Below are 19494 nucleotides of genomic sequence, written 5' to 3' on the forward strand. Positions count from 1 at the left end.
CCCCTACCCATGCCCCCCCGGGCCTGAGAATGCAGGCTTAGACAACCCTTCCCTACAAACTAAACGAGATGCTTAGCTACATGCTGAATGATGGCATGTGATATCTTTCAATCCATCATGGAGGTTACAACATCTTCACGTGACAGATCAGACTGTGGAAGCAAGGAGATATCTGTGGAAAGAGTGAAGGACAGAGAGGATAATAACAGAATTACGATAACTCAATACTTTTTTTTTTTGATCAGACTTTTAATTGGACTTTTAAGTTCACATAAATAACATTACTTCATATATTTTTTTTTGTATATTATACAATTTTATATAATATATATTTCCCCCCCCCCGATGATTTACATAATTTGTCTTTCTTACAAGTCAGATATCTATTGAAACAGTAGCGTTATGTTGATGTTGTTGTCCTGAACACACAGTGGTTGTTGGGGAGAAGTAAAGAGATATATTTCTAGAGTTGTAAAAAATAATTTCTTCAGAAACACAACAGAAATGCTAAATAATGATCTATTCCATCGTGTCTAGAAGGTACTGTATACTGACTGAACTACAATGATAGTCAATTATTCTTAGTATGTTTATTGACCGGTAGTAGTAGCACAAAGCACAGCAAAAACTACCTGAATGATATGCATGAACACAGACGTCTCAATAAAGTTGTTATATTTCAAATAGACATTTTGTTATTAATCTGTTTCTATAAAACTTTCATGAGATACACAGACTGTATGGACCAAGTAGATCAGAGACACATTTATCATGCATGCGGTAGGTGACTCCCAAGTCAAATGCACTTCTTGTACAAATGAATTGAGCTTGTCAGTTTTAGCTCAGAAATCAACAGCCAGCTTTCCACCTCTGTTTACTTCATCTTGATCAGCTTTCTGAGAATTCAAGAAATGTTAACATTCACAAATCTGCTGCCCGACTAAAGAAAAGAGAACAACCTCTTTATCCAGCTCTGTGACCTTTGTATTACCCTTAATAACGGCATATAACTGATGTTATGTCTTATGTAGCTGTTATAAAGGCTTTACGAATGCATACATAAAAGGGGTCTACAGTGAAGTGTTGCCACCTGTTATAATCAAAGCAGTGTTATTTAAAAGACCTCTGATTATTAGAGTCCAGTATTCAGCCAGCTCTTTAAAACAGAAGACCCTCGCCATGCGGCTGCATCGCTGTCGTCTTTAGGTCTATAACGGTACTCAGGACTCACCGGCAGTTAAGTTACAGATCCATTCATATATCTGTCTCTCTGTCTCCAACTCTCACTCTGCCAAGTATACATCTGCCAGATTGGGTAGTTTGTGCTTTCAATTAAAAACAGGAACTTAAAAACAAAAAAACAGGAAATGGAACGGGAAAACTAAGGCTGGATTGAATGGTACTCGATTCCCCACATAGCGCATTCTTTTTTGACTTTCAAAAGTTGTGCACTATATAGGGAATAGGGTGCCATTTGGGGACGCAGCGTAAAGCCACTGATGTGTGGAGTGAGATGGAACCACTGCCATCAGAACGGTGGGATGACCAGTCGTAATGAGTCTGTCTGTTCCCAATATCTTCACTACTACGTTTATTAAATCACTGTAAAAATAAAACACCCGTTCGTTTTCAGTAAGTAACAGTTAGTATCTCAAGTATTACGTTATGCTATAGTTCATCGGTTTTCCTGTTACACACTCCTTGTTATGTTTTAAACCTGCCTGCATAATAATATACTATTGATTGTCTTGATCAGACCCACTATGTATTCAATCCCTGAATATCAATCAGAGGATAATCATATTTATAATCTACACCACCAACTGATAAAAAGCAGGCCCAAATAAATATATGATTATGTAACGCTTAACTTTTTGATGAAAATGTCATAGATTTGTATGGTCTTCTCTTCTCCATATCTGGTGAAGGTTAATATGTGATTTTCTTGAATGAAAATCAAATGATTTCTATAAGAAAATAACAGGTCTACATTGTCTTGGGACTTTATATACGGGGAACAATCAACAATAACACACCTCTCTGTAGTAGGTAAACCTCGACCAGTGATTGGATGTGAGGGCAGGTGGTGGAGCTCCGTAGTGACTGTGAGGGATTCTATTGGTCAGGAGTCAGGGAGTGCCTCATGATAACCAGGAAGTGAACCAGTAAAGGGTTAAGGAGATAGAGTGTATATAGAATAACCTGTGAACCAGAAGGTTTAAGTGGGATCCCATAATGCAGCATGCTTTTCGACAAAACAAAACCAAACAAAACATGAAGTGTGAACCAATCACAGAGGAAAGACATATCATGCTATGACATCAAAACCGATAGCAAATCAAATGTTTTAACCGTCTCCTCCCTGAATATTCAACTTTGTGAACTTTTTTTCTCCGTCAGTTTTGTAAATTTGACTGTGTTAAGAATCGCATAAACATCATAATCATATCCCTTTTCTATACAATATAAATTCACTCTGCTTTCTAGAGGAAGAACAATCCTGCCCAAATTCATTTTCTGTCTTTTTTTTTTTTTTACACACTAGGGAAATAAATGTAAATATATAAAGCAAACCAACTTATTATTCATAAATAATTAACATTCTCCTCTAATCAATCATGATTAATAAAGTTTCTTATAATACAAGACTAGTAGTCACATAATGCAAGTCAAGCTTCTGTGATGATTTGTAAATATCATAAACAACAAAACACATCGTCACACTGAGACAACTAGTAGGCATTGTAACTGAAACCATCCATGACGAGAAAAGAGGAGAGCTGGGGGAAAATGAGGAAGGAGGAAGCAGGAAGCAGAGGATGAGGAAGATTCATCCCCATTGGCCCACAAACCCAGGAAGTAAGTGAGTCAAACCCAGCCCAGTCCAGTGAGTCCAGTCCAAGCCCTCATCGGTCTCCGTGACAACGACCCCAATCTCAGCCGTCTCTGTGACAACAGGCCGAGTCGCAGCCCCAGTCCCGGTCTCAGTGACAGCCCTTCATACCCGACACGTAGGGTGACTCCTGCTGGCGACACAGGGTCGTCATCCCCTCCTGGTGTTCCTCAGGGCAGTCCACAAAGTCCGGCACCGGAAGCCCCGACAGGATCATCACTGACTTGTTCCAGATCATGAAGGTGGGCGCCACGGGGAGCAGGAAGCTGACCTCGAAGGTGTGCAGGTGTTGGGAGTTCATGGCGTCGTAGAAAGACAGGGAGTTGTTGTCGTAGTCCAGAAGGACTCCCAGACGTCGGAGCTGGTGGCTGGCCTCCACCAGCATCTCCTTGCCATTGTGACGCACCATGAAGTTGTTGTTACAACGGGAGAACACCCAGGAGGAGGAGTTCTTACCACTCCACTCGTTCTTAGGGGCTGACTTGTAAGCCACGCCCACAGCGTACCTGTCAGAGGGGATTACAGAGCGTTAGGGAGGGCCAGTCATTGACTGAGGTTTGGAATGTTCAGTGAAAACTAGTGCATAAGTATTGCAAGTCTTTTGTCACTATTGTAGAGAAGAAATCAAAAGGGTAGAAAATACAACATTCTAGAATTGTTCCTATTTTGTATCGATAAAGCTTACTCCACTACTATAGAGGATATTAAATGATCGATGGAGGTAAATAAAGTGTTTTTGCATGAAGCTGTGAACAGTGTTATCAAGTTCACAACTCACCAGGTGGAGGCGCCCAGCAGCACCTCCCAGTAGTGACAGCCGCTGTCGATGAAGACGTTTCCTGCTGCTCCGTACGACCCCGTGCTGCTGAAGCGTTCTGGCGTGTGGCTCTTCTTCAGGGAGCTCTCGTCTTTCTCCATGGTCAGGCAGTCGTTGGACAGACGCAGCTTCTTGTGGGCCGTCTTCGGGTCCAGCTTAAAAGGCTGACCTGGAAGAGAGGTGGAGGAGAGTCGTTTAGCTTCACAGAGGTTCTCTAGGTTTAGCACACATCATCATCATTTGACATCAGCAGCAGAAGAAAGACAGGTGGACAATCAGCCTCAGGTCAAGTGTCTGAGATGAACATCAAAACTAGGATATTGTGAATAATGCTGTGAGTTTTATGACAGAGAACATAACATTTACACATCTCTAACAACACCCTTGGCCTTGGACAACCTGACATTTAACTCTGACACCTCCAGTCTCCTTCTCCTCCAGTCTCCTTCTCCTCTATCCCTCCTTCTTCTCCATCCCTCCTTCTCCTCCATCCCTCCTTCTCCTCCATCCCTCCTTCTCCTCCAGTCTCCTTCTCCTCCATCCCTCCTTCTCCTCCAGTCTCCTTCTCCTCCATCCCTACTTCTCCTCCATCCCTCCTTCTCCTCCATCCCTCCTTCTCCTCCATCCCTCCTTCTCCTCCAGTCTCCTTCTCCTCCATCCCTCCTTCTCCTCCAGTCTCCTTCTCCTCCAGTCTCCTTCTCCTCCATCCCTCCTTCTCCTCCTCGTCTTACAGGGCTTAAATGAGCAACAATGGAGCTCCCTCCATCTCCTCCTCTCTCTCTCTCTCTCTCTCTCTCCTCTCTGCCTGCCCAATAATATCCTTTTCCGAGTGAGTGTTACTGCGGACGGATATGAGATGCTTTGGCAGTGTGCTTCTGGAAGCCAATTACATGAAAAGATTCTCTGCTTTGATCTGCTTATCGCTGCGAGCGCAGACATTTTCAAACACACACTGGCTCTGTCACACATTTCATGGGGACTGTTGGTCTGGCTGGCTGGCTGAGTGAGGAGAGGAGGGGACTGAAGCCGCTGCACGTGACGGGCGACAGAGGACAAACACACACACACAAAGGCGGGTATACTGACGCACACACACGTGACAATCAACAAACCAGAAACAGTCATCACACACACACACACACTCACAGCATCTCTCTCATTACCAGTGTATTCCTACAGGGGCCGGGACACTGACAGAGCCAAGGTGTCACTTAACAGCATCACCACCTTTTTAAAGGGTTCCATCATGTTACCACGGAGACCAGGCGTGCAACCCTGGTCGATGGGCCCTGGTCGATGGGCCCTGATCGATGGGCCCTGGTCGATGGGCCCTGGTCGATGGGCCCTGGTCTATGGGCCCTGGTCTATGGGCCCTGGTCTATGGGCCCTGGTCTATGGGCGCTGGTCTATGGGCCCTGGTCTATGGGCCCTGGTCTATGGGCCCTGGTCTATGGGCCCTGGTCGATGGGCCCTGGTCGATGGGCCCTGGTCGATGGGCCCTGGTCTATGGGCCCTGGTCTATGGGCCCCTGTCTGTGTATTGTTGAGGCACTGAGGAGTCGGAATGAAAGCCGGAACAATGTGTTTCTGTGTCAGCTGTGTATCCGTTCTGAGCAGGGTTATGTATGTGTATCTAAAGCACTGTAGCTATCGGAGGAAGGGAAATTATGGAAATGCATTTGAAAATCACACACACACTTTATGAGTGCAGTGTTTGGGATTATGTGCTGTAGTAAACCTGTCAGAGGCAAGGAGAGGAAGGCTGGCTGACACTATCACGCTCCCTGCTACAGGAGAGAGAGAGAGAGAGAGAGATGGAGAGAGAAAGAGAGCGAGAGAGAAAGATGGAGAGAGAGAGAGAGAGAGAGAGAGAGAGAGAGAGAGAGAGAGAGAGAGAGAGAGAGAGAGAGAGAGAGAGAGAGAGAGAGAGAGAGAGAGAGAGAGAGATGGAGAGAGAGAGAGACCTGGACTAAATGACAGCTCTACCCTCGGGACACACAGACAGAGAGATGGACAGATGTCATGGAGAAGATGAAGGAGAGCGGCTGCAGGCTGAGGGTCAGAGAGACAAGCAGAAAGGACACTGCCTCAGAGAACAAGGTCTACCAGATCAGGGGAAGCCCCACCTCCACCCTCCGTCTGCATCCCTCAACCCCCACCTCCACCCTCCGTCTGCATACCTCATCCCTCAACCCCCACCTCTACTCTCCTTCTCATCCTCTACCCTCCATCTCCTCCACCTCCTCTTCCATCTCATCCTCTACCCTCCATCTCCTCCTCCTCCTCTTCCATCTCATCCTCTACCTTCCATCTCATCCTCCTCCTCTTCCATCTCATCCTCTACCCATCCTCTACTCCACCTCCTCTTCCATCTCATCCTCTACCCTCCATCTTCTCCACCTCATCCTCTACTCTCCATCTCCTCCTCCTCCTCTTCCATCTCATCCTCTACCCACCATCTCCTCCTCCTCCTCTTCCATCTCATCCTCTACCCTCCATCTTCTCCACCTCCTCTTCCATCTCATCCTCTACTCTCCATCTCCTCCTCCTCCTCTTCCATCTCATCCTCTACCCACCATCTCCTCCCCATCCTCTTCCATCTCATCCTCTACCCACCATCTCCTCCTCCTCAACCTCCATATATATCCCTCGCTTTCTTCCTCCTCTTCCATCTCCTCCTCTTCTTCCATCTCCTCTGCCATATATATCCCTCCATCTCCTCCTCCACCTCCATATATATATCCCTCGCTCTCTTCCTCCTCCTCCTCTTCTTCCATCTCCTCCATCTCCTCCTCCGCCATATATATCCCTCCATCTCCAATGATGGTGAATGTCCGAGCTTGACAATGTGAAGTCAAGACCTTTTTAAGAACATCAAGTGATTCTATTTGTCTAATAGTCTTAAATGATTCCTGTGTAATAGTGTAGATAACAGCTTGGTGTCTTAAATGATTCCTGTGTAATAGTGTAGATAACAGCTTGGTTGTCTTAAATGATTCCTGTGTAATAGTGTAGATAACAGCTTGGTGTCTTAAATGATTCCTGTGTAATAGTGTAGATAACAGCTTGGTGTCTTAAATGATTCCTGTGTAATAGTGTAGATAACAGCTTGGTGTCTTAAATGATTCCTGTGTAATAGTGTAGATAACAGCTTGGTGTCTTAAATGATTCCTGTGTAATAGTGTAGATAACAGCTTGGTTGTCTTAAATGATTCCTGTGTAATAGTGTAGATAACAGCTTGGTGTCTTAAATGATTCCTGTGTAATAGTGTAGATAACAGCTTGGTGTCTTAAATGATTCCTGTGTAATAGTGTAGATAACAGCTTGGTTGTCTTAAATGATTCCTGTGTAATAGTGTAGATAACAGCTTGGTGTCTTAAATGATTCCTGTGTAATAGTGTAGATAACAGCTTGGTGTCTTAAATGATTCCTGTGTAATAGTGTAGATAACAGCTTGGTGTCTTAAATGATTCCTGTGTAATAGTGTAGATAACAGCTTGGTGTCTTAAATGATTCCTGTGTAATAGTGTAGATAACAGCTTGGTGTCTTAAATGATTCCTGTGTAATAGTGTAGATAACAGCTTGGTGTCTTAAATGATTCCTGTGTAATAGTGTAGATAACAGCTTGGTGTCTTAAATGATTCCTGTGTAATAGTGTAGATAACAGCTTGGTTGTCTTAAATGATTCCTGTGTAATAGTGTAGATAACAGCTTGGTTGTCTTAAATGATTCCTGTGTAATAGTGTAGATAACAGCTTGGTTGTCTTAAATGATTCCTGTGTAATAGTGTAGATAACAGCTTGGTGTCTTAAATGATTCCTGTGTAATAGTGTAGATAACAGCTTGGTGTCTTAAATGATTCCTGTGTAATAGTGTAGATAACAGCTTGGTTGTCTTAAATGATTCCTGTGTAATAGTGTAGATAACAGCTTGGTGTCTTAAATGATTCCTGTGTAATAGTGTAGATAACAGCTTGGTTGTCTTAAATGATTCCTGTGTAATAGTGTAGATAACAGCTTGGTTGTCTTAAATGATTCCTGTGTAATAGTGTAGATAACAGCTTGGTGTCTTAAATGATTCCTGTGTAATAGTGTAGATAACAGCTTGGTTGTCTTAAATGATTCCTGTGTAATAGTGTAGATAACAGCTTGGTTGTCTTAAATGATTCCTGTGTAATAGTGTAGATAACAGCTTGGTTGTCTTAAATGATTCCTGTGTAATAGTGTAGATAACAGCTTGGCCTATGTACAGTTTACCCATCCAGAGTACAGTATTCATGTTCCAATGTATTTCACAGTGGTTTTTCGAGTGGAGAAGTTTTGGGTTTAACGTTACATGTCACTGTTATTTGTGAAACGCGTTTTGCAAAGTCACGCTGCAATGTGACAACCTAAAGCTAAAATCTCCAAGCCGCTTCTCGTCTAGTCGTCCGAAAAATATGACAACAACCCCAAAAATCCTCCTATCTTCCTGCTGAGGTGTCAGACTTTCACTAAAACTCATCCTGTGGTACTTAAAAGCTTCTGCGCTTCGTCTCAATGGCTGTGCGCTCGAGGAGGGGGACCGACCGTACACGTCCAAGCATTCACCATGAATGGTTTTTGATTGTTGTTTTTGTCGTGACCCATTTTCTCTCCACCTCCACGTGCTAGTGAAGAGCTTCTTCTGTGTATACTAATTCCAGAGAAAAGGGTTCCGTTGCCAGGACCACAAATACAAAAATTCCATCTAGACACCGTTGCCCTAGAGCAAACAAAAAACTATACCTACACTGCATTTGGAAAGTGTTCAGACCCCTTGACTTTTTCCACATTTTGTTACATTACAGCCTTACTCTAAAATGGTTTAAATAAAAAATGTTCCCTCATTAATCTACACACATTACCCCATAATGACAAGGCGAAAACAGGTTTTCAGACATAAAAAAAACAAAACAGAAATACCTTATTTACATAAGTATTCAGACTCTTTGCTTTGAGACTCTACATTTAGCTCAGGTGCATCCTGCTTCCATTGATCATCTTTGAGAGGTTTCTACAACTTGATTAGAGTCCACCTGTAGTACATGCAATTGATTGGACATGATTTGGAAAAGCACACACCTGTCTACATAAGGTCCCACAGATGACAGTGCACGTCAGAGCAAAAAACCAAGCCATGAGGTCGAAGGAATTGCCCGTAGATTTCCAAGACAGGATTGTGTCGAGGCACAGATCTGGGGAAGGGAACCAAAACATTTCTGTAGCATTGAAGGTCCCCAAGAACACAGTGTCCTCCATGATTCTTAAATGGAAGAAGTTTGAAACCACCAAGACTCTTCCTAGAGCTGGTCGCCCGGCCAAACTGAGCAATCGGGGGAGAAGTGCCTTGGTCAGGGAGGTGACCAGGAAACCGATGGTCATTCTGACAGAGCTCTGGAGATGGGAGAACCTTCCAGAAGGACAACCATCTCTGCAGCACTCCACGAAATCAGGCCTTTATGGTAGAGTGGCCCGATGGAAGCCCCTCCTCAGTAAAAGGCACATGACAGCCCGCTTGGAGTTTGTCAAAAGCACCTAAAGGACTCTCAGACCACGAGAAACAAGATTCTCTGGTCTGATGAAACCAAGATTGAACTCTTTGGCCTGAATGCCAAGCATCACGTCTGGAGGAAACCTGGCACCATCCCTACGGTGAAGCATGGTGGTGGCAGCATCATGCTGTGGGGATGTTTTTCAGCGGCGGGGACTGGGAGACTAGTCAGGATCAAGGGAAGATGAACGGAGAAAAGTACAGAGAGATGAAAACCTGCTCCAAAGCACTCCGGACCTCAAGACTGGGGGCGAAGGTTCACCTTCCAACAGGACAACGACCCTAAGCACACAGCCAAGACAACACAGGAGTGGCTTCGGGACAAGTCTCTGAATGTCCTTGAGTGGCCCAGCCAGAGCTCGGACTTGAACCTGATCGAACATCTCTGGAGAGACCTGAAAATAGCTGTGCAGCGACGCTCCCCATCCAACCTGACAGAGCTTGAGAGGATCTGTAGAGAAGAATGGGAGAAACTCCCCAAATACCGGTGTGCCAAGCTTATAGCGTCATACCCAAGAAGACTCAACGCTGTAATCGCTGCCAAAGCTGCTTCAACAAAGTACTGAGTGAAGGGTCTGAATACTTACGTAAATGGGATATTTCAGTTTTACCTTTTTAGTACATTCGCACAAATTTCAAAAAAACTGTTTTTGCTTTGTCATTATGGGGTATTTTGTGTAGATTGATGAGGGAAAAAAACGATTGAATCAATTTTAGAATAAGGCTGTAACGTAACAAAATGTGGAAAAAGTCAAGGGGTCTGAATACTTTCTGAATATCCATAATATAACATTTGAAATGTCTCTATTCCTTTGGAACTTTTGTGAGTGTAATGTTTACTGTCATTTTATATTGTTTATTTCACTTTTGTTTATTATCTATTTCACTTGCTTTGGCAAAGTAAACATATGTTTCTCATGCCAATAAAGCCCTTTGAATTAAATTGAGACAGAGAGAGAGAGAGAGAGAGACAGAGACAGAGACAGAGACAGAGAGAGAGAGAGAGAGAGAGAGCAGAGACAGAGAGACAGAGAGAGAGAGAGAGAGCAGAGACAGAGAGACAGAGAGAGAGAGAGAGAGCAGAGAGAGCAGAGAGACAGAGAGAGAGAGAGAGAGCAGAGAGAGCAGAGAGAGAGAGAGAGAGCAGAGAGAGAGAGAGAGCAGAGAGAGAGCAGAGAGAGAGCAGAGAGAGAGAGAGAGAGAGAGAGAGCAGAGAGAGAGACAGAGAGAGAGACAGAGACAGAGAGAGAGAGCAGAGAGAGCAGAGAGAGACAGAGAGAGAGAGAGAGAGCAGAGAGAGAGAGAGAGAGAGAGAGAGAGAGAGAGAGAGAGAGAGAGAGAGAGAGAGAGAGAGAGAGAGAGAGAGAGAGACAGAGAGAGAGAGAGAGAGAGAGAGAGAGAGAGAGAGAGAGAGAGAGAGAGAGCTACCCTTCGGTGCATCTACAGGTTCTGTTGTGTTATTATACTTGCTGGCTGATTCCAATAATGAAGAGGATAAACCTGAGAGCTAGAGGGGGAGGACATGCTGCTATACAGATCTATTCATCTCTCTATATATCTAAAGGGAATGACTGACAGAGAGTGGGAGTGTAGTGGCTCAGTTGGTACAAGAGGAGAGGGGAGGGGTCAGGAGGAGGGGAGGGGAAGAGAGAGGAGAGAAGAGAGAGGAGAGGACAGGAGAGGAGAGGAGGAGAGAGGAGAGGAAGAGAGAGGAGGGGAGGGGAAAGGAGATGAGGAGAAAGGAGAGAAGAGGAAGAGAGAGGAGGAGAGGAGAGAAGAGGAGAGAGGAGAGGAGGAGAGAGGAGGGGACATGCGAGGAGGAGAGAGGAGAGAAGGGGAGGGGACAGGAGAGGAGGAGAGAGGAGATAAGGGGAGGGGATAGGAGAGGAGGAGAGAGGAGAGAGGAGAGAGGAGAAAAAGGGAGGGGACAGGAGAGGAGGGGAGGAGAGAGGAGGGGACATGAGAGGAGGAGAGAAGTGGAGTGGATAGGAGAGGAGGAGAAAAAGGGAGGGGACAGGAGAGGAGGACAGAGGAGAGAGGAGAGGAGGAGAGAGGAGAGGAGGAGAGAGGAGAGAAGGGGAGTGGATAGGAGAGGAGGATAGAAGGGGATGGGACAGGAGAGGAGGAGAGAGGAGAGGGGAGGAGGAGAGAGGAGAGACAGAGGACTGCATGCCACAACTTGGCTGATGCTGATGCTGCAGGTGCCGGCCAGTAGGCACCATGACGGGAGAAACAGCGAGATAGTGTGTGTGTGTGAGCTTAGCCTAGCTGTTTGGCCCAGTGATAAACATCTGCCAGCCTATGGCTCCACCGACAGAGAATATAGGGATGAGAGAGGGAAGGAGGGATGAGAGAGGGAAGGAGGGATGAGAGAGGGAAGGAGGGATGAGAGAGGGAAGGAGGGATGAGAGAGGGAAGGAGGGATGAGAGAGGGAAGGAGGGATGAGAGAGGGAAGGAGGGATGAGAGAGGGAAGGAGGGATGAGAGAGGGAAGGAGGGATGAGAGAGGGAAGGAGGGATGAGAGAGGGAAGGAGGGATGAGAGAGGGAAGGAGGGATGAGAGAGGGAAGGAGGGATGAGAGAGGGAAAGAGGGATGAGAGAGGGAAGGAGGAATGAGAGAGGGAAGGAGGGATGAGAGAGGGAAGGAGGGATGAGAGAGGGAAGGAGGGATGAGAGAGGGAAGGAGGGATGAGAGAGGGAAGGAGGAATGAGAGAGGGAAGGAGGGATGAGAGAGGGAAGGAGGAATGAGAGAGGGAAGGAGGGATGAGAGAGGGAAGGAGGAATGAGAGAGGGAAGGAGGAATGAGAGAGGGAAGGAGGGATGAGAGAGGGAAGGAGGAATGAGAGAGGGAAGGAGGGATGAGAGAGGGAAGGAGGGATGAGAGAGGGAAGGAGGGATGAGAGAGGGAAGGAGGGATGAGAGAGGGAAGGAGGGATGAGAGAGGGAAGGAGGAATGAGAGAGGGAAGGAGGGATGAGAGAGGGAAGGAGGGATGAGAGAGGGAAGGAGGGATGAGAGAGGGAAGGAGGGATGAGAGAGGGAAGGAGGAATGAGAGAGGGAAGGAGGAATGAGAGAGGGAAGGAGGAATGAGAGAGGGAAGGAGGAATGAGAGAGGGAAGGAGGAATGAGAGAGGGAAGGAGGGATGAGAGAGGGAAGGAGGAATGAGAGAGGGAAGGAGGAATGAGAGAGGGAAGGAGGAATGAGAGAGGGAAGGAGGAATGAGAGAGGGAAGGAGGGATGAGAGAGGGAAGGAGGAATGAGAGAGGGAAGGAGGGATGAGAGAGGGAAGGAGGAATGAGAGAGGGAAGGAGGGATGAGAGAGGGAAGGAGGAATGAGAGAGGGAAGGAGGGATGAGAGAGGGAAGGAGGAATGAGAGAGGGAAGGAGGAATGAGAGAGGGAAGGAGGGATGAGAGAGGGAAGGAGGAATGAGAGAGGGAAGGAGGGATGAGAGAGGGAAGGAGGAATGAGAGAGGGAAGGAGGGATGAGAGAGGGAAGGAGGATTGAGAGAGGGAAGGAGGGATGAGAGAGGGAAGGAGGAATGAGAGAGGGAAGGAGGAATGAGAGAGGGAAGGAGGGATGAGAGAGGGAAGGAGGAATGAGAGAGGGAAGGAGGGATGAGAGAGGGAAGGAGGGATGAGAGAGGGAAGGAGGGATGAGAGAGGGAAGGAGGGATGAGAGAGGGAAGGAGGGATGAGAGAGGGAAGGAGGAATGAGAGAGGGAAGGAGGGATGAGAGAGGGAAGGAGGGATGAGAGAGGGAAGGAGGGATGAGAGAGGGAAGGAGGGATGAGAGAGGGAAGGAGGAATGAGAGAGGGAAGGAGGAATGAGAGAGGGAAGGAGGAATGAGAGAGGGAAGGAGGAATGAGAGAGGGAAGGAGGGATGAGAGAGGGAAGGAGGAATGAGAGAGGGAAGGAGGGATGAGAGAGGGAAGGAGGAATGAGAGAGGGAAGGAGGAATGAGAGAGGGAAGGAGGGATGAGAGAGGGAAGGAGGAATGAGAGAGGGAAGGAGGAATGAGAGAGGGAAGGAGGAATGAGAGAGGGAAGGAGGGATGAGAGAGGGAAGGAGGGATGAGAGAGGGAAGGAGGGATGAGAGAGGGAAGGAGGGATGAGAGAGGGAAGGAGGGATGAGAGAGGGAAGGAGGAATGAGAGAGGGAAGGAGGGATGAGAGAGGGAAGGAGGGATGAGAGAGGGAAGGAGGGATGAGAGAGGGAAAGAGGGATGAGAGAGGGAAGGAGGGATGAGAGAGGGAAGGAGGAATGAGAGAGGGAAGGAGGAATGAGAGAGGGAAGGAGGGATGAGAGAGGGAAGGAGGAATGAGAGAGGGAAGGAGGAATGAGAGAGGGAAGGAGGGATGAGAGAGGGAAGGAGGAATGAGAGAGGGAAAGAGGGATGAGAGAGGGAAGAAGGGATGAGAGAGGGAAGGAGGGATGAGAGAGGGAAGGAGGGATGAGAGAGGGAAGGAGGAATGAGAGAGGGAAAGAGGGATGAGAGAGGGAAGGAGGAATGAGAGAGGGAAAGAGGGATGAGAGAGGGAAAGAGGGATGAGAGAGGGAAGGAGGGATGAGAGAGGGAAGGAGGGATGAGAGAGGGAAGGAGGGATGAGAGAGGGAAGGAGGGATGAGAGAGGGAAGGAGGGATGAGAGAGGGAAAGAGGGATGAGAGAGGGAAGGAGGGATGAGAGAGGGAAGGAGGGATGAGAGAGGGAAGGAGGGATGAGAGAGGGAAGGAGGGATGAGAGAGGGAAGGAGGAATGAGAGAGGGAAGGAGGAATGAGAGAGGGAAGGAGGAATGAGAGAGGGAAGGAGGAATGAGAGAGGGAAGGAGGGATGAGAGAGGGAAGGAGGAATGAGAGAGGGAAGGAGGGATGAGAGAGGGAAGGAGGAATGAGAGAGGGAAGGAGGAATGAGAGAGGGAAGGAGGGATGAGAGAGGGAAGGAGGGATGAGAGAGGGAAGGAGGAATGAGAGAGGGAAGGAGGAATGAGAGAGGGAAGGAGGGATGAGAGAGGGAAGGAGGGATGAGAGAGGGAAGGAGGAATGAGAGAGGGAAGGAGGGATGAGAGAGGGAAGAAGGGATGAGAGAGGGAAGGAGGGATGAGAGAGGGAAGGAGGGATGAGAGAGGGAAGGAGGAATGAGAGAGGGAAAGAGGGATGAGAGAGGGAAGGAGGAATGAGAGAGGGAAAGAGGGATGAGAGAGGGAAAGAGGGATGAGAGAGGGAAGGAGGGATGAGAGAGGGAAGGAGGGATGAGAGAGGGAAGGAGGGATGAGAGAGGGAAGGAGGGATGAGAGAGGGAAGGAGGGATGAGAGAGGGAAAGAGGGATGAGAGAGGGAAAGAGGGATGAGAGAGGGAAGGAGGGATGAGAGAGGGAAGGAGGGATGAGAGAGGGAAGGAGGGATGAGAGAGGGAAGGAGGGATGAGAGAGGGAAGGAGGAATGAGAGATGGAAGGAGGGATGAGAGAGGGAAGGAGGGATGAGAGAGGGAAGGAGGGATGAGAGAGGGAAGGAGGGATGAGAGAGGGAAAGAGGGATGAGAGAGGGAAGGAGGGATGAGAGAGGGAAGGAGGGATGAGAGAGGGAAAGAGGGATGAGAGAGGGAAGGAGGAATAAGAGAGGGAAGGAGGGATGAGAGAGGGAAGGAGGGATGAGAGAGGGAAGGAGGGATGAGAGAGGGAAAGAGGGATGAGAGAGGGAAGGAGGAATAAGAGAGGGAAGGAGGGATGAGAGAGGGAAGGAGGGATGAGAGAGGGAAGGAGGGATGAGAGAGGGAAGGAGGGATGAGAGAGGGAAGGAGGGATGAGAGAGGGAAGGAGGAATGAGAGAGGGAAGGAGGAATGAGAGAGGGAAGGAGGGATGAGAGAGGGAAGGAGGAATGAGAGAGGGAAGGAGGAATGAGAGAGGGAAGGAGGAATGAGAGAGGGAAGGAGGGATGAGAGAGGGAAGGAGGGATGAGAGAGGGAAGGAGGGATGAGAGAGGGAAGGAGGGATGAGAGAGGGAAGGAGGGATGAGAGAGGGAAGGAGGAATGAGAGAGGGAAGGAGGGATGAGAGAGGGAAGGAGGGATGAGAGAGGGAAGGAGGGATGAGAGAGGGAAAGAGGGATGAGAGAGGGAAGGAGGGATGAGAGAGGGAAGGAGGAATGAGAGAGGGAAGGAGGAATGAGAGAGGGAAGGAGGGATGAGAGAGGGAAGGAGGAATGAGAGAGGGAAGGAGGAATGAGAGAGGGAAGGAGGGATGAGAGAGGGAAGGAGGAATGAGAGAGGGAAAGAGGGATGAGAGAGGGAAGAAGGGATGAGAGAGGGAAGGAGGGATGAGAGAGGGAAGGAGGGATGAGAGAGGGAAGGAGGAATGAGAGAGGGAAAGAGGGATGAGAGAGGGAAGGAGGAATGAGAGAGGGAAAGAGGGATGAGAGAGGGAAAGAGGGATGAGAGAGGGAAGGAGGGATGAGAGAGGGAAGGAGGGATGAGAGAGGGAAGGAGGGATGAGAGAGGGAAGGAGGGATGAGAGAGGGAAGGAGGGATGAGAGAGGGAAAGAGGGATGAGAGAGGGAAAGAGGGATGAGAGAGGGAAGGAGGGATGAGAGAGGGAAGGAGGGATGAGAGAGGGAAGGAGGGATGAGAGAGGGAAGGAGGGATGAGAGAGGGAAGGAGGAATGAGAGATGGAAGGAGGGATGAGAGAGGGAAGGAGGGATGAGAGAGGGAAGGAGGGATGAGAGAGGGAAGGAGGGATGAGAGAGGGAAAGAGGGATGAGAGAGGGAAGGAGGGATGAGAGAGGGAAGGAGGGATGAGAGAGGGAAAGAGGGATGAGAGAGGGAAGGAGGAATAAGAGAGGGAAGGAGGGATGAGAGAGGGAAAGAGGGATGAGAGAGGGAAGGAGGAATGAGAGAGGGAAAGAGGGATGAGAGAGGGAAAGAGGGATGAGAGAGGGAAGGAGGGATGAGAGAGGGAAGGAGGGATGAGAGAGGGAAGGAGGGATGAGAGAGGGAAGGAGGGATGAGAGAGGGAAGGAGGGATGAGAGAGGGAAAGAGGGATGAGAGAGGGAAGGAGGGATGAGAGAGGGAAGGAGGGATGAGAGAGGGAAGGAGGGATGAGAGAGGGAAGGAGGGATGAGAGAGGGAAGGAGGGATGAGAGAGGGAAGGAGGAATGAGAGAGGGAAGGAGGGATGAGAGAGGGAAGGAGGGATGAGAGAGGGAAGGAGGGATGAGAGAGGGAAGGAGGGATGAGAGAGGGAAAGAGGGATGAGAGAGGGAAGGAGGGATGAGAGAGGGAAGGAGGGATGAGAGAGGGAAAGAGGGATGAGAGAGGGAAGGAGGAATAAGAGAGGGAAGGAGGGATGAGAGAGGGAAGGAGGGATGAGAGAGGGAAGGAGGGATGAGAGAGGGAAAGAGGGATGAGAGAGGGAAGGAGGAATAAGAGAGGGAAGGAGGGATGAGAGAGGGAAGGAGGGATGAGAGAGGGAAGGAGGGATGAGAGAGGGAAGGAGGGATGAGAGAGGGAAAGAGGGATGAGAGAGGGAAGGAGGAATAAGAGAGGGAAGGAGGGATGAGAGAGGGAAGGAGGGATGAGAGAGGGAAGGAGGGATGAGAGAGGGAAGGAGGGATGAGAGAGGGAAAGAGGGATGAGAGAGGGAAGGAGGAATAAGAGAGGGAAGGAGGGATGAGAGAGGGAAGGAGGGATGAGAGAGGGAAGGAGGGATGAGAGAGGGAAGGAGGGATGAGAGAGGGAAGGAGGGATGAGAGAGGGAAGGAAGGATGAGAGAGGGAAGGAGGGATGAGAGAGGGAAGGAGGGATGAGAGAGGGAAGGAGGGATGAGAGAGGGAAGGAGGAATGAGAGAGGGAAGGAGGAATGAGAGAGGGAAGGAGGGATGAGAGAGGGAAGGAGGGATGAGAGAGGGAAGGAGGGATGAGAGAGGGAAGGAGGGATGAGAGAGGGAAGGAGGGATGAGAGAGGGAAGGAGGGATGAGAGAGGGAAGGAGGAATGAGAGAGGGAAGGAGGGATGAGAGAGGGAAGGAGGGATGAGAGAGGGAAGGAGGGATGAGAGAGGGAAGGAGGGATGAGAGAGGGAAGGAGGGATGAGAGAGGGAAGGAGGGATGAGAGAGGGAAGGAGGGATGAGAGAGGGAAGGAGGGATGAGAGAGGGAAGGAGGGATGAGAGAGGGAAGGAGGGATGAGAGAGGGAAAGAGGGATGAGAGAGGGAAGGAGGGATGAGAGAGGGAAGGAGGAATGAGAGAGGGAAGGAGGAATGAGAGAGGGAAGGAGGGATGAGAGAGGGAAGGAGGAATGAGAGAGGGAAGGAGGAATGAGAGAGGGAAGGAGGGATGAGAGAGGGAAGGAGGAATGAGAGAGGGAAAGAGGGATGAGAGAGGGAAGAAGGGATGAGAGAGGGAAGGAGGGATGAGAGAGGGAAGGAGGGATGAGAGAGGGAAGGAGGAATGAGAGAGGGAAAGAGGGATGAGAGAGGGAAGGAGGAATGAGAGAGGGAAAGAGGGATGAGAGAGGGAAAGAGGGATGAGAGAGGGAAGGAGGGATGAGAGAGGGAAGGAGGGATGAGAGAGGGAAGGAGGGATGAGAGAGGGAAGGAGGGATGAGAGAGGGAAGGAGGGATGAGAGAGGGAAAGAGGGATGAGAGAGGGAAGGAGGGATGAGAGAGGGAAGGAGGGATGAGAGAGGGAAGGAGGGATGAGAGAGGGAAGGAGGGATGAGAGAGGGAAGGAGGGATGAGAGAGGGAAGGAGGAATGAGAGAGGGAAGGAGGGATGAGAGAGGGAAGGAGGGATGAGAGAGGGAAGGAGGGATGAGAGAGGGAAAGAGGGATGAGAGAGGGAAGGAGGGATGAGAGAGGGAAGGAGGGATGAGAGAGGGAAAGAGGGATGAGAGAGGGAAGGAGGAATAAGAGAGGGAAGGAGGGATGAGAGAGGGAAGGAGGGATGAGAGAGGGAAGGAGGGATGAGAGAGGGAAAGAGGGATGAGAGAGGGAAGGAGGAATAAGAGAGGGAAGGAGGGATGAGAGAGGGAAGGAGGGATGAGAGAGGGAAGGAGGGATGAGAGAGGGAAGGAGGGATGAGAGAGGGAAAGAGGGATGAGAGAGGGAAGGAGGAATAAGAGAGGGAAGGAGGGATGAGAGAGGGAAGGAGGGATGAGAGAGGGAAGGAGGGATGAGAGAGGGAAAGAGGGATGAGAGAGGGAAGGAGGAATAAGAGAGGGAAGGAGGGATGAGAGAGGGAAGGAGGGATGAGAGAGGGAAGGAGGGATGAGAGAGGGAAGGAGGGATGAGAGAGGGAAGGAGGGATGAGAGAGGGAAGGAGGGATGAGAGAGGGAAGGAGGGATGAGAGAGGGAAGGAAGGATGAGAGAGGGAAGGAGGGATGAGAGAGGGAAGGAGGGATGAGAGAGGGAAAGAGGGATGAGAGAGGGAAGGAGGGATGAGAGAGGGAAGGAGGGATGAGAGAGGGAAGGAGGGATGAGAGAGGGAAGGAGGGATGAGAGAGGGAAGGAGGGATGAGAGAGGGAAGGAGGGATGAGAGAGGGAAGGAGGGATGAGAGAGGGAAGGAGGGATGAGAGAGGGAAAGAGGGATGAGAGAGGGAAGGAGGAATGAGAAAGGGAAAGAGGGATGAGAGAGGGAAGGAGGGATGAGAGAGGGAAGGAGGAATGAGAAAGGGAAGGAGGGATGAGAAAGGCAAGGAGGAATGAGAAAGGGAAAGAGGGATGAGAGAGGGAAGGAGGGATGAGAGAGGGAAGGAGGGATGAGAGAGGGAAGGAGGGATGAGAAAGGGAGGACAAGCTAACTCACTGCTAGCTCCAGATACCCTGTGTTTCACCTCCAAACCTCCCCCCGGGTGACTCCATAGCCTCTCTGATGCAATAATCCATTTGAATGCTGTCAGCGCCTATCCGGCTATAACAGGGGCATTTGTAAGTAATTGAAGCTCTGAGCGAGAGAGAGGCAGACAGGCAGGGTTGTAGAGGTGTGAGGAGGGAGAAATCATGGCATTAGCCAACTTACCGTGTGATCAGGATGGAGGGAGGGAGAGAGGGAGGGTAGAGAGAGAGGGAGAGAGAGAGAGAGAGAGGGAGAGAGAGAGGGAGGGAGAGAGGGAGGGTAGAGAGAGAGGGATAGAGAGAGAGAGAGAGAGAGAGAGAGAGAGAGAGAGAGAGAGAGAGAGAGAGAGAGAGAGAGAGAGAGAGAGAGAGAGGAGAG

General features: G+C 49.2%; 1 protein-coding gene across 4 annotated transcripts in view; it reads right to left on the bottom strand.

Annotated features, from left to right (window-relative positions):
* Positions 1-228: 228 nt before the first annotated feature.
* The window catches only part of LOC139574833 (probable E3 ubiquitin-protein ligase MID2), a 162917-nt gene continuing 143651 nt past the window's right edge, over positions 229-19494 (bottom strand). For all 4 annotated transcript variants that reach the window (XM_071399777.1, XM_071399774.1, XM_071399776.1 and 1 more), the window contains 2 exons: positions 3672-3879; positions 229-3399 (listed from right to left, as the gene is read on the bottom strand). In XM_071399777.1, coding sequence (XP_071255878.1) covers positions 2985-3399; positions 3672-3879 — 623 coding nt within the window. In that variant the 3' untranslated portion in view covers positions 229-2984. The remainder of the gene's footprint in view (positions 3400-3671; positions 3880-19494) is intronic.

This window comes from Salvelinus alpinus, chromosome 4 (assembly GCF_045679555.1).
Source record: "Salvelinus alpinus chromosome 4, SLU_Salpinus.1, whole genome shotgun sequence".
Taxonomy (NCBI): Eukaryota; Metazoa; Chordata; class Actinopteri; order Salmoniformes; family Salmonidae; genus Salvelinus; species Salvelinus alpinus.